This window comes from Siniperca chuatsi, linkage group LG3 (genome assembly GCF_020085105.1).
Source record: "Siniperca chuatsi isolate FFG_IHB_CAS linkage group LG3, ASM2008510v1, whole genome shotgun sequence".
NCBI lineage: Eukaryota > Metazoa > Chordata > Actinopteri > Centrarchiformes > Sinipercidae > Siniperca > Siniperca chuatsi.
This window is the reverse complement of record NC_058044.1, coordinates 21,544,012-21,559,225: the sequence shown is the minus strand read 5'-3', so window position 1 is coordinate 21,559,225 and position 15,214 is coordinate 21,544,012. Positions and strand designations below refer to the sequence as shown.

Here is a 15,214-nt window from a genome sequence, read left to right as displayed (position 1 = left end):
GCTCATTTTCCAGTGAGAACAAAAATGTGGCTATTACAAGGTTGGGGTGATAATTGAGATTTACAACAAATCAACAAATGTGATCTAAAGTCTTTGTTTCATTTAAATTTCTTAATAAATTGTTAAGAGTTCCCTTTAATCCACCTCAATAGTACAACAATGGTACGATAGGGTTGGATATTGTTTGTTTTATAGCATCCAAACTCATTAAACTACACTAAAAGCTATTATGGTTTCTAAAAATTTAAGAGTGCTTTTAAATAGAAGTGTCCTTTAAAATACAGCAGAGGCATCTCGAAGGTACAGTAATACTATGATAAACAGCACTACTGGGTGTATTTGCCAACCTGTCTCCACACATTTTCTACGGATGGCCTTCATGTAGCATAATGACACCACCTGAGGTAAAAAGTAGTCGTCCTCTTATTTTCCTTAGAGAAAATCAAAGAGAGTTAAAAAAAAAAGTTTACAAATCATTACAAACCTCCCAAAAGTCCAACCTTTTTCCAAGGATCATTCTGTAAGTCTCAAGAATAAAGAGAGAAATCAAAAGAGATCATGAATAAGAAATCACACAGGGTGAGACATGAAAGAAATATGAGAGGTCAGAATCTGCAAGTGTGTTAATTAATCCATTGATTTTAGTAACCCCTAAGTCCCAATTTTATACCAGTACCAACACTACAGAGAGTACAAATGCAGAAATGATTGTCATCAAACCTGAAGTATATCACAGTACATTTAAAAGTTTACAATAGTTTACTACTGACTTTCAGCATTGGATATTATAATCATTTATGATATTATTGATGACAAAGTTCTTTTCAAACAACACATTGTTTCTATTTATTGCTTTTATGGGCTTCAGGGTTATAGTAACAAGCTTTTTATGGTACAGGTAAACTGCCTAATGCATTTGAAAGAGGAGAAAAATAATAAGAACTCAGCATGAAATAATGAGAGAATGCAATGCTCGATCAGTTTAAAGTAAAAATGAGTTGCATGCCTTTTTCAGAATATTCCTCTCTCTCTGCATTCGATCCTAGGGATGTCACGATCCAATTTTTTGCCCCGATCCAAGTATTTTATTATTGGGTATTTGCCGATACCAAGTGCGATACTTATATTTACTTAAATGTGGATTAAATATGTATCTGACACATTGAAATAACAGCTGTAGCGTAAATTATCAGATTTTGATCGGCTTTATATTAGCCGATAACAATCCTTTAAAATATGCCTGGATTGGCTCTGATACCTTTCTTTAGGATCGGCTCAGGACATCTCTATTCTGCAGGTGTGTTTTGACCACATCTGATCTGCAGATATTAAAGTGTGCTCTCTCTAGTCAGTATAAATCATCTGCAACATTTTTTCAATTCATGCATGACTCACGTATTACTGGATGTTTTGTTAGGTAAAGCAAGAAATTCTTTAGATCTAGACACATTTTCTGTATTCTATGGACTGGCCCTCAGTATGCAGGAGTAACATTTAAATTACATGGCACTGATTTCATATTGGCAATTTTGTACATAATTTATACTTAAGACTGAAATAGAGCAAACATCAGTGTTTCTGCTGTAATAGCCTTAATTACAGTATTGCATGCACAGCTGACCTAGTATGTGCCATGACAACTATTAGAGGATATGTAACTTTTTTTTAACTGTGCTAGCCATTCAGTGATGGAGACTGTAGTAATTGTTTGCTTTCTTATTTTTTTGGTGTCACCTAATTTGCTCTATTCTTGTTTATAACCTGGTCTTATCCTTTGCTTATTTGCCGCTGCAATGATCCAATTTCCCCACGGGGATTATTAGAGTTTCATCTCCTCTAGAAATCATTTAATGCACAATGGAACAGAGAATGCATCTTTTAACTCTTTGTGGAATACATTTGATCTCTAAAGGCTGTCCAAACATTTGAGTTGAGTTCCCTGTAGGTTTTAGATGGCTCTACTCTAAAGCCGTAGAGATTAACTATCTCGCCAAGAAAAACATACAAAATTGGAGTGGACTACTGATTATTGAGTTTACTGTAAAGAGACAATCAGGGTGGAGCTCACTTCTCATGTTTCATCCAGACTTCTGAAGTGTCCTTGTGCAATGTGTAGACTCTAAAAGTACCCTAAAAGTGATTTTGACCACTCATGCACCCACCTACATTGCTGATTTTAGTGATTACACACGCCACTGTTAGGTTAAGTTCTCCTCTTATGTTATTATTTTTATTTTTTTTTTATTTTTTTTTTTAATTGGCTTGGTTGTGTTTGTCTCCCTCTTTTGTCATGGCCATTCGGCCCAGTTTGTGACATAGAGTTCCAACAAGAAGATGATTACACTTTCTACTTTATGACTGTTGTTCCATATCAGTTTGAGCTAGAGCATACCAAGGAGTAAATGGTGCTAGGGCGAGCAGAGTGAGACGGGCAAAAGGCAAGAAGAGGGGACACTGCCACTACATCATAAGATCAACCAGAAAGCTGGAACCAACAGACGGAAGCGGGTGGTGGAGTTGTAACACATGCAAAACTATGAAATCCACAATAGAGTGTTTTTGCTGCCATGAATGGGACATTTTGGAAGCACTGCTGGAGGAGTTAGAGCAAGGAAAAGTTAGAAAAGGCTGAAAAATAGTAGTGGACTCACAATAGTGTTGTAAAATCTATGTATTTACCTTAAATCAATGTCCATTACCAAACGCACAAAACAACATTTTCTACTCTAATGTTTAGAAAAAGTTTTTAAGTTGTATGTGAAAGCTTTTTGTTTGTTTTTCTATTATACCTGATCACAACATATGACTATCATTTCACATTTTGTTATCAGTTGCAGCAGAATGGAAACTTAAAGAAGTTTGAGGCAATAGTTACTCTGACTGAACTACTCACTTAGAAATTTTAATGGAGAGAGCCAAACAGAGTAACAGCTGAATGCTCTGAACTTAGGGTCATCACTAAGTGGCTATTTGAAGATGAGTATAAGGTAGCTATGTATACAGCAAGCGTGTATCTGTGTGTTCAGACATCCCTGGCCTTTGACTGCAATCATTATCCACATCAATACTGCAGAGTGACTAAGGAGAGATTGTTTGTGCAAGAGAGAAGTTCAGCACAAGATCATCTCATCCACCTTTCTCCTCTAATGCATGACCGTCCTTGCTTCATTTGCTCCAACAAACATTCTTTTTTGGTCCTTTTTATTTCAAAAGAAGCAAGCAAACATGCAATATGTTTTGCATGTATATTGAACAGAGACTTATGCAAAAATTTAAATATGTACTGTAAATGGGAGTAACCATGCAAAGAAGATACCCACACAGCAGGGATTGTGTTGGATGTGATTTAAGTTTCTTTAAGGCTTCGTGTGTCATGAAACCTTAAAAAAAAACCCTCATGAAACCTCAGTACATGTACAAACACACATGTACTGTACACACACACAAGCAAGCATGTCAGCATAAAAGCAGCAGCAAACCCCCATATCCCTAAAGACACACAAACAAATGTTCCTTTTGATTGTCTAAACACATACAGTATACAGTCTCTCATCCAACAGGCATACACACGTGCACACACACACACACACACACACACACACACACACACACACACACTGACTCCATTAAGATGAGTGTGTCCATTATTTATCATTGTTTATATCTTTGATAGAGTGCCAGCAGAGATAACAAGGCTAAAACTGCTGACTGATGGATATTTTGCCTTCACACATATACAGTACAGACACACTTACACGCTAGATGGAACGGAACACCCCCTGCTACACACACACACACAGTGAGTTTATAGAGATGTACAAACAGGCAGGGGGTCAGTTGTTTGTCTGTGTTTGTGTGTGTGTTCCTTATTTGTCAATGTTTGTCATATTGCCACTGGAAGTAATAGGACTAAAGTGCTGACTGATTCAGATTTAGGTGTCACATATACACCCAGACACTGCTTGGTTGTCTTACACACACAAAAAATTACCCTTGGGTCAGTGCATAGAAATATATATCAAAGTGATTTAATGTTAAAGTACTTGCCTCTCTCAGTGAGTTTAAACTGAAAATGTTGCTGACTCTATAAAAAGACATCTTTGTTTTGTGCAGACAGAGATCTAAAGTAATCACAGAGACTTGTCTTCCTTTTTTCACCTTCTTTTGTATCTTTTCTCTTTGATGATATACATTCATAGCTGTGTTGGTTTTAGCCTGCATTCCTCAGAGATAGAGATAATCATACAGTCTGGGTGGTGCTGTGATGTCTTGTTTAAATTTTGAGTTTGAGTGACGCTTTTCTTTGTACGGTCGGTTGGCTATCACTGCTCATGTAATCTCATCACTTACATTTCAAGCTTCAGAGCTCGTAGGACAGCCAAGCTTAAAGCTACGGCCAAAATACATGGGGCACAGACATGATGCAAAGCGTCACGTAGGTGTTTTTTTTTAACCTGCTACACGGACTCTGTCTTTGTGGAGGGCTGTGTAGCTGCACGTAGAGAAAAACATATAGAGATGAGCAGTACAATGCCAGCGCAGGTGCCCGCAGCTTCTATGCTCAGTGTAGCAACTTCAGTTGATCATAATGTATTTTGGCCATTAGACCTTGGTACTTTCACTGTAAACAATTTGGTTTTGTTTAATGTTTCTCTCCAGAATACATATCCATAAGGTTTAACAAAACTGCCTTTTTAATGTTTTGGAACCGGCTTTGTTTACATCTGTTTGTGGTCGTCGTCTTTTCCTATTTTATTAGCACATAACCAACCACATAACTGGTGTGTATGTGTGACAAAACACAAACAATATAGAGACAGCAGAAAAGTAGTAGTAGAAAAGCAGAGACACCATGGAATGATGCATATCAATGTCAATAAAATTGTGCAACCTGTGTTGTCTTACTTATTACGATACATTTGCTCTATTTACAGCCACGTCAGGGTCCGGACGAGTAAGCTAAAGTGAGTGATTCAACCTTACAAACATATGACATTATATAAGGTAAGTCCAACGCAAAGGAAAATTAACTGAGCTCAGTGGCTTACGTAACTGTACGTTCTTATTAGTACATGAACCATTATCTTATAAGAATAAGTAGAACCCACATGGCCATTTGGTATTAATCTACAGATTTTCCTATAATAATATATGTATATCAATATATAATCAAAGCATCATAAAGTTTCCAACAGAGTTTGCGTTTTGTTAAATTTTCAAGGTCTATATTGGTGAGAAAATAAAGCTTTATCATTGACGGAGAGATCAACTCATTTGAGTACAGTATAACTCTCAATAACATGAAATGTGTATATTTCAAATAACTCAAATATCAAACCTTTCTGTTGTCTTTTTTTCTGTGTGTGTGTGTGTGTGTTTGCATGTATATGTGCACTAACCATTCACGCGATTAACATCAGGTGTGTCAGTGCTCTAGGTCTGATGGATACGTCACATTAAGCCCTCTCCACTGCTGTGTGTGTGTGTGTGTGTGTGTGTGTGTGCTTGCGTGTGTGACACAGGAGGACAGAGTATTTCACGCTGGACTCTCCCATTACCTGAGGTCAGCACTGTTACTGACAAAGTGAGAAAAATGTTTGTGTGTGTGTGCGTGTGTGTGTGTGTGTGCGCCCGATAAATTACACAGTGCAGGTGTGAACAGTCACAATGACGGTGGCTGGTCTAGACGAGGAGCTGAGTACAGCAGGTTTGGGAGCTCATACTGCCATCAAGACCACATTTTACCCTCTCAAACACAAAGTCATGCACACCAGCATACACACAGACACACAAACAAACAAACACATACACACTGAAAAAAAACAGTAACTGTGACCTACCACATTATGACAGTCATGCCCTTTAACCTAATGCATGCAGTGGTGACATGCTTAACACAGACAATGAATTATGATTGAATGTAGTATGCTGGGTGAACCATTTTATGATACTTATAATACACTTGTGAGCATTTAAATCACAGCATCTTTTTTTCTGGCACTGTTGCTCATTACCCCCAAATTAATCACTGACCTCACATTAAGTACATGGTAATGTAGAATGCATAATTCCCTGTAATGTGCAATAAACAACCCTAGATGTTATCACTTGTTTCATGTGGACTAATAAAGTAAATGCAAGATTTGAACAGTATGGGCAAATTAGTCCCCATATTTTTATTCAGTCATGCTATTTTTGGTACTAATAAAGAGCCATTTAAGTTAAGTTGCTGCAAGTTTTTGAGGACAGACCAATTGAACTAAAACAGGGATTTATTATCTTCTTATGTAGTTTATCCTTAAAAACCAAATAATATATATATGGTTGATGAATTGTGGTTGAAAAATACAATTTGACAATTTAAAATACAAGTGAACCTATGTAAAGATATAACAAAACAGCAGCTCACAGACCATAGTTTTGAAGGGGCCCAGAACTTGAAGATAGTGAAGGTGACGGTGCCTCGATGAACACTCGGAACACTCACAAGGCCACACTTCAAACTCCACACACTGCCTGTCTCTGCCAGCCCATCATCCACTCACTTCCACTCCATGAGGCAGTGAAACAGACACCTATCCAAGTCCCCATGGACCCCAGAGGCAGAGGACAGGAAGGAGAAGCTGAGCATAGATGATGGGACACTCTATTTAAACCACACACACAAACACACACACACACACACACACACACACACACATACACTTACTCCCATCACTCCCTCTCCCCCCTTTTTCTTATCTGTCTTCTTCCATGCATCATTCACCATCCTCCCTGCTCGCCTCCCTCACTCCAAACTCCCTGTTTCCCTTTCTCTGTCTCTTTACCACACTGATCTCTCAGATTAGTTTATTTGTCAAGAAACTTAAAGCTACACCAGGCAAGGCTTTTATGAAAAAATACACATATCTCTTCAACATAAATCACAAGAGCAGCTGTGACAGCAAAAAGCGCTCTATCTGCTAATAAGCAGTTCAAATCATCCGCTAAACAGCAGTGAGTAAATGCACACAGAGAAAGCTAGATCTTTCTCCTCACTCTGTTCCCTTTAATCTCCTTTGTCATAAAACATCATACTATCTTTATTTAAAGCTCAGTATTATACTTTTTTTCTGTCGGAAACAGTAAGGTAGTAAGAAATGTACTGAATTAAATTAGCTTGACATTTTGATTTTGGTAAAATTATTTATTTAATATATAATATTAATTTGCCAGTGACAGATTTTAGGTGCACGATAACAGTTCATTTTGAATAGTGATAATGCTAGCTGATTGGTTAATCCAACTGCTGTTGATAGGTGGTGTCCTTACTGTTTGCCACAGCAAGCAAGTAAATGTTTGCCCTTATTGATGTTATATCTCAATGTACTCATATAACCATGGTATGTAAGGCTTAAGACTATTATAAATCATGTTAGATGGGGTACAATGTTCATAAAAAGTTCAGTCAATATCATACACTCTGTGGATTGGTGAATTGAAGAGCAAAATTCAACTTTTGTTAATTTTTATAGAAACCTGTGAGACATCATTAAGGATGCTTGTGAGTCACCTGAACCCCAGTTCTGGAGACACTGACCTGTAGTCATGAACACTGACTGTGTCTGTCTCTCTTGCCTCAGTTTTATGAGCTACTCATAAGCTAGATTTGTTTTTGCCTGTTTTATTCCTGTTGTATTTCCCTGTTGCAACCCTATTTTATGTAGCCATAACCCCATTTCTAATTAATGTTGGTCATTTTTATTGATTTTCCAATTGTTGTTTTATCGTCTTTAAAGCACCCTGTAACTCTGATCTAAAAAGAACCACACAAATAAAGTTTTATTTTATCACCCCTCTGGTTGGCAGCCAATCAGCATTTCAAAATAAAAAAAACACACTTCACACACCAGTGTCAGTAAAAGTTTACCATCATCACCTATGTGTAAGATTGCTGAAAGAAATTACAGACCACTGGCAGTTTTATTGTTATTCTTCTACCATTTATCACTTTGATGTGCTATTTATAAGTTTGATGTGGTTAAGGATTAAAAGTGCACAAAGTTTGCTGCACAAAATTAAACAAAGGAATATTTCTTCTTTGGAGTTTAGATATTGCTATGAAGACAGATACTGCTATGTTCCTGTAAGCACTGAGGAAGGTTTGACACCCATATTGTGTTAGTGGTGGCAGAGTTAATTGTAGTATAAGCGCAATTATGATAAATCACATCTGGTTTATGACTTCAGAAGAGGAGCATTTAAAACATTTTATGCACATATCATAAGAGGTCATTATGCCAGGATGCAGAGCAGCATACTACAAACCATGTTATGAAGAGACAAAACATTGTGGATTGAGCAGGTATTGAGATGACAAACACACACTGCACAAATTGCACACTAACATACAAACACACACCCACCCACCATAGCCTAGTCCAGACCAGGAATTAGGCAGGTTGATTGGTGAGTGACAACTGAAATTGAATTTCTCTGCAGTGAAAGCCCAAAGGACTCAGGGACACACACACACACACACACACACACACACACACACACACACACATCAGCATGAACAATTGCTGGCACATACACCCTTACATCTCTCTCTCTCTCTCTCTCTCACATGTAAACTCATATCCCCACAAGTCCCTCCTCTCCAATTTACTGCCAAAGCTGTCTCTTCAAAAGCAAATCTCTTTTTCTCCCCACACCATCACAATGAGAATCGCATCTGGCAACTCCAAACAAAACAAAAAGTTTGAGAAAGGCCTTCATTACACTGCAGCTGGTTAGATGTGATTTGAATGGTGACAGTGGAAGTGACAGTCGTGGAGTCATAGACGAAGGAACTCCCTATAGATTTACATTTTGAAATGGGAAATGATGAAGAGGGAATCATAGTTCTGCATTTGTGTTTGTGCATTTTATTTTGACTGTTCTTGGCCTTTAAGTTAGACACATAATAACGATATGTGTGTAACAGTATGTAGTGTTCAGATATGTAACTGCACAGACATAGAAAGCAGATGGATGTTTGCAATGGAAACCTGCTAGACAAGGAGGCCTGTGCATCAGAGGTGTGAAGATGCAAAGCATCACCTGTTTTTATTTTCTTCCCTGTCAAAATCTTCTACTCTACATGTCATTTTGCTTTCAGGATAAATCTTGCTAACTTTAGTTTTGAAAACCTTGCTAGCATCAGACCACACAGGTGGAACTAATAAAAATTAATGTAGGCTCTGTTCCAGCAATTATTGTAATTCAATGCAGTAATTAATACTGGTTTAAGTCACACCCGTGTTTAACAGGTCAAAATGTCTGCTGTGAAAAAGGTCTATCCAGCTTTAGTTTCATTCCACCATTCAGGTCCATTTTACAGCTTAATGCAGTCAAACACAGCTGTAAACATTCTTTGAAATGCTAATACAGTTGCTATGTGACATTTTTGATAAAGCTTCTACCAAATATCACTACGTGTGTGTATAGAGAATGTACTGCATGCTTGTTAAAAAAGTGCAGCAGCCAGTGTGAGGTCAGTATGTTCAAAACAAAAAAATCTGTTACTTTTGGGTGGTAATAATGTTTACTCTTGTTTACTGTGATAAATGACTACTTGCATCCTTTTGTCATATGACGTAGGGAGCACCTAATAGTGTCTTCCACTGTTATATTAACTTTGGGAATTTGTGAAACTTGAGGAATATTGTTTTTCTCGTAAATACTCTCTATGTTCTAGCTCATGTTTCCTACTAACACGGTATAAAGGTTTTATGTACTGGTATGTTTTAAGATAAACATTTTTGGGGATAAGCAGAAACTAATGAGGCATAAAATAATGGTTGAGTTTAGGTGTAGTATACACTTTATGCTCTCATTGGATTCAGTGTCTGCCATATCGGGTAATCATGTGCATCATCAATAAAGGAAGTCACTGTCCCCATAAGGCTTTCAGTGATATGGCTTGCTTGAAATTTGACTATGTGAATTTTAACTGATCAAACAAACAGCAAAACAGGTCATCCTCTGAACTGCAAAACAGTTTATGTGAATGTATCGTGATGACCTCTTCAATGCTCAAACTCCAGACTGTCTCTGTCAAGTCATCATCCACTGACTTCCCCTCCATGGGGCAGTGAAATAGACACCTCTCCAGGTCTCTAAGGACCAGAGGCAGATGACAGGAGGGAGAAGCTGAGTGTGAATGTTCAGACACTATATTTAAACCATGTGTAGACAGACACTTACTCAACCCTATCAACCCTCTCCCTTCTTTTCTATTTTCATCACTCTCTATTTCAACCCATCATCCCCACCCCATGTCCTTCCTCCTGGCCTCCATAACAATCTAGTCTTTCTCTGCTCATCTTACAGATTTTTTGTTTTGTTTTTCCCTTCTTTGTCAACCATACTGATATTTACCTCTTTTTCAGACTTCACCATGCTGCACTGCTAGGGACTGATAGCTGTACAGCTGAAGGGGCACTGTTGCAGGATAACACACAGGATATTAATCTGTACAATATTTATTTCAAGATCAGTCTAAAGTCTGACAGCTGACAACAGGGCCCAAGAGAAAGGTCAAGTGCATTTTTTTTCAGCATCATTGTGTCTTCTACAATATTGTGGTCCTTCTTTTTCTTGCCATCCCAGAAGTCCATGTTCACACCTGTAGGCTTTAATAATTGTACTTATTTGTTTCTTTGTCAGGTTCTCATTTTCTTTTCATTGCAAGTAAATGAACAAATGTGTATACGCAACTTTTTGGCAGTAGCAAACATATATTTTTGAGGAAATGCAATACTACTCAGATTGTGGTCTTCATCAAAGAATCAACACAGAAAGTTCTTATTGCCCTATTATTATCTGTAAAATGTTCGCTTCCTGCTTTTGAAAACATTTTACATTTGGTGAAAACCACTTGATTAAGATTAGGGAAACACTGTGGTCAAGGTCAAATAATAACATTGTCAAAGATGACTAGTCCTATGAGAAGGGATGCAAACACTGCAATCCTTTACTTTTCACTGACTACATGCATTACATGCAAACAACTAATGTAGGCGAGTTGAAAATGAATATAATGCCTAGGAGACAGAATCGCTTATTGTTATATGCTGCATATAACATAATAAAGTCAGTTATATTTATATCTTCCCAACTTTCCAGAGATCAGTAATTTCTTTGCAGTATTTACCATACATACTCAACACTCCAATGCAATTCATACACTTCACATATTTGCCAGATTATGAAAAATGCATGAACCTTTTTCTTAGATTCTTCTTATTATAGCTGCTTGTATCATACTCACTTCGAATAAAACAAAAACTATTTCTCTACTTAACTTCTCTACTTATATTCATGCACTTTTATTTATTTTTAACTCCTCCTGTCTCTTGGTCTCCTCCTGTCTCCCCATATTCTGAAGTTGCTTATTGAAACATAAGGCATGATGTGGGGAGGCTTTACCAGAGGTTTGCAGGGGTCAAATCTGCCTCATTTGCATATATACTATCACAGTGTAGTTCCTAGAGCCCCGAGGCAATATGGGATATTAGCTGTATGGGTGCTTTTACCCTGGATGACATGCTCAGAAAGTCTAGGTTGAAAAGAAACATATAAACACATACAGAGGCAAGCATTGCCTAGATACAGATGAAAATATCATTTACTATTTTGTGCTAGTGTTGAGCATCTTTAAAATGAACATTTTTACAGATCAAAACAAACACCTATATAGTATTTCCTACAGTGGATGTTACTGCTTCACTAGCTGTTCACTAGCCTTTTCCCAATCAGTCAAGTCAAATGTACTTATCTGGCATTTTAAAAGCACAAAAACATTGTGTATCAAAGTGCTTTCAAAAAAGTGCTTACAAAGCAGAGAGAAAAGAGGCACAGCCTGGACATCAACGGCAATAACAAAACATAATGGAAATAAGGACAAAGTTAAATAACAATATAAGAGCAATAGAGTATAAAAAAAGCATGTCAGCTGCATTGAAAAGGCAATGAATAAAACAGGTTTTGAGATGAGTTTTGAGTATTTTGACTGATTCAGCTGATTTCAGTGTTAAACAGAAGGCTATTCCACAATGGCAATGCAGTCACTGCAAAAGCCCTTTAACCATCAGTCTTAACCAGGGCCAACAAACATATGTCCTTCGTCATTCCAAAGCAACACAGACTCTATTATACACATGAAAAAGGAAAAACACATTATTACATATTTGTGGACATTAATGCTGAAAAAATTATTTCATATTATTTCTTATTAATCATATTTAAATTAATAAAAAGTTTTGAATTACTAACAAGTGTAGTGACAATTTAACTAATAATATGTAATTTCATATTCATCAATAGTGGACACCACTAGATGGACAAGATCATTTTAAATCAAAGGACAACATTCACTTGATATATTGGTGCAATTATAGTATACACACATGTGTACACACACACTCTCTTGAACCTCTGTTGATTTTATCATCACTCTCATGTTGTGTCAGCTTACAGCAAAGCTTTTAAACCACATCTTATAGCTTTCTCACATAAACTTCCACATAAACACACAACCATATAACACCCTGGCTTTTTAATGACATGCACACACGCCTCTTACCGGAGTGAAGTTCATGACTTTGAGGATCCAGATGGTCAGCGCCAGGTTGACGATCATGGTGACGAGGAGGAGGAGGATGAAGAAGTACAAACATCTCTTCCTCCAGCCATAGATTCCCACTGCTGGGTAAACCTGGGCACCGCACACCGACGCCCCCCGCTGGTGGAGTGGGTTGGGCTGCGCCGCAAGGATGTACTGCTCCTGGGTCATCTGTAAGGGACACAAATATGGAGAATATATGTAAGAATTGTTCATTTTTATGAGACATTCTTCTTAGATTTTAAATTTAATTTCGAGGAATTCATCTTTCTAACACTGAGCACCGATTTTGAGGGAATAACTTAACTGAAATATATAGTTTATTAATTCTAAATACAGATGCTGGAGTCACTTGTCACTATTTGTCAACTGAAGTTACTTTAGTAGTTTCATTCACTTAACATTTTTTTGTTTTTTTTAATTTCTCACTAGATGTTTTTCATTTTGGAGTGAAAATCTGCAGTTGTTCAGGTCTGCACGGATACTAGACAAGCATAGAAGGAAATATTACAAGTAAAAAAAGAGAAAAAGGATGGAAACGGCATGTTCATTCATCCCTTTCTCCAATCATGCAGTGAAGACAAATATAAGGCAGAGAGAGGAGAGGATGAACTAACTGAAAATAAAGAACAAAAACAGAACAAAAGGGAAATGGAGAGAGAACGACAGAGGCAAAGTGTGAGAGAGCAGGACTGAGTGTAAAAGGAGAAAGACCAAAGCATGATAAAAATTAGATAGAGGTGGAGCAGTGAAGTGGAGATAGCACGGCATCGAGTAGTAAGAGATAGAAATGGAGGATGAAGAAAGGGGGGGGAGATAAGACGGCAGAGGAGGACAGAGTCCATTAGTTGTAGTGCAGCAGGAGAAGTCATTGGTGGCAAGAGATATGGACACTGGCTGCAAGGCACTACTATCTCTGTCCATCTCTGACTCTCTGTCTCACTCTCTCTACCTTGCTCTCTCTACCTCAGATGTTCTCTCTCACTCCCTAATTGACTTCCTATCTCACTTTGCAACTCTCTCTTTTTATCAGTCTCTCTCTCACACACACATTATGTCTTCATGTGCTGAGGCTGCATGACCTTAACACCTCCATAGTCTCATATGATGATACCAACAAGCCTTGATGGGAAACAAAAATGCTGACTCCTGCTTGCCTGCAGAAAAAAGACAAGAAAATGCAGACCTGGCCTGTTTAAGTTTATTTGGGTTTTCAGTGGAAAAATATCAACCTGTAATCTGTCTCCACATGGGTCCTGTTTCTTGTACCCAAAAAAAGCAAAGCCCAAAGTCTTATTGAGCTATTGATGTTCTGACAATGCATAAACACCTTCAGAACTTAGCAAATTTGAACTTCAGTTAGGAGTTAGATTGTTATGTAAGGATATTGTGGGAATATGCTGTATAATCTGACCACAGATACCATAGGTTTTGCCCAACCTTAATATTCCCCCATCCCATTCACCCCATAATATATGATAAAAATATATTGATTTTAATCAGTTCATGCCTAAGTCCCCTATCTTTTTGAAACCTTTGATGATATTAATAGCATCTCACTCAAAACTGTCATAGGCAAACCGAGGCTAACCTATCCCATCGTTCCATGTGACAATCCTAGAATAATCCAATAAAAGCTAATGATCTTAGCCCAACAACACCAGTCTGACTAGTCCTACAGTGTGATGGTGTGTTATAGAATCTAACACAGCGGTGTGTTTTCTTTTACACTCGAGGAGCCATTTTCCACCTGAATTAACAGAAATACTGGGTGACTGAACTGTGATAAGACAGAGCAAAAACAGATCAAATCCAGGCGGAAATGCACCCAAGATGCAATGAAGACCCAATCAACCAAAACATCTCCGGAGGTGCACAGAAATACATTTGGATGCATTAACTATGAAGAGTGAATTCAGTGAGTCTATGTGTAACAATGATTAAAACTTTAGCAGAGTTATATGTTTGTTAAAAATGGAGAACAAGAAAAACACAGCATTTAATATGAGATTTAAAGGAGGTGATGAAAGGATATGATATGACACATCACAATCTGCTTTTTTTGGCAAAGGAAAAATTAAGCTACTTTTAACGTGCATACCAAATATGTATTTAATATTTGGTCCAAATGCAATCCACTTAATTCATATCTAGGCGCAAGCTGCATATGAGACACATATTAATGCCAAGCAGAAAGGGCTTAATGTTTGTCAAGTGGGCTAATGGATTAATGATGTTTTCCCTTTTCACCACAAAGAAATTATTCTACAATATTCTCAGCCGGTTCATCTGTTTCGCTTTTGGGTGCATCTGTTTAGTGTGTGCAGATACAATGCATATGAATCAATAGTAGGGTATTGCTGTGAAATAGGGCATTGTAATGGGCTGCTGATCATTTTACCGGTATCTCAGTATTCAGCGTCCACACTGAATCAATAGTAGAGTGTGTACCTGTGTGTGGTTATGTTTGCTGTGTGTGTACTGGAGTTTTCTGTGCCCTGGAATGCTAATATTTTTTTCCTGCATGTATCAACAGTCAGAATCAATAGGGGATGGAATGTGAAT

General features: G+C 37.6%; 1 protein-coding gene across 1 annotated transcript in view; it reads right to left on the bottom strand.

Annotated features, from left to right (window-relative positions):
- Positions 1-15,214, bottom strand: part of LOC122873506 (zeta-sarcoglycan) — a 338,906-nt gene that overhangs the window by 142,695 nt on the left and 180,997 nt on the right. The window contains exon 2 of the mRNA XM_044190277.1: positions 12,611-12,820. Within this exon, the coding sequence (XP_044046212.1) occupies positions 12,611-12,820 (210 nt within the window). The remainder of the gene's footprint in view (positions 1-12,610; positions 12,821-15,214) is intronic.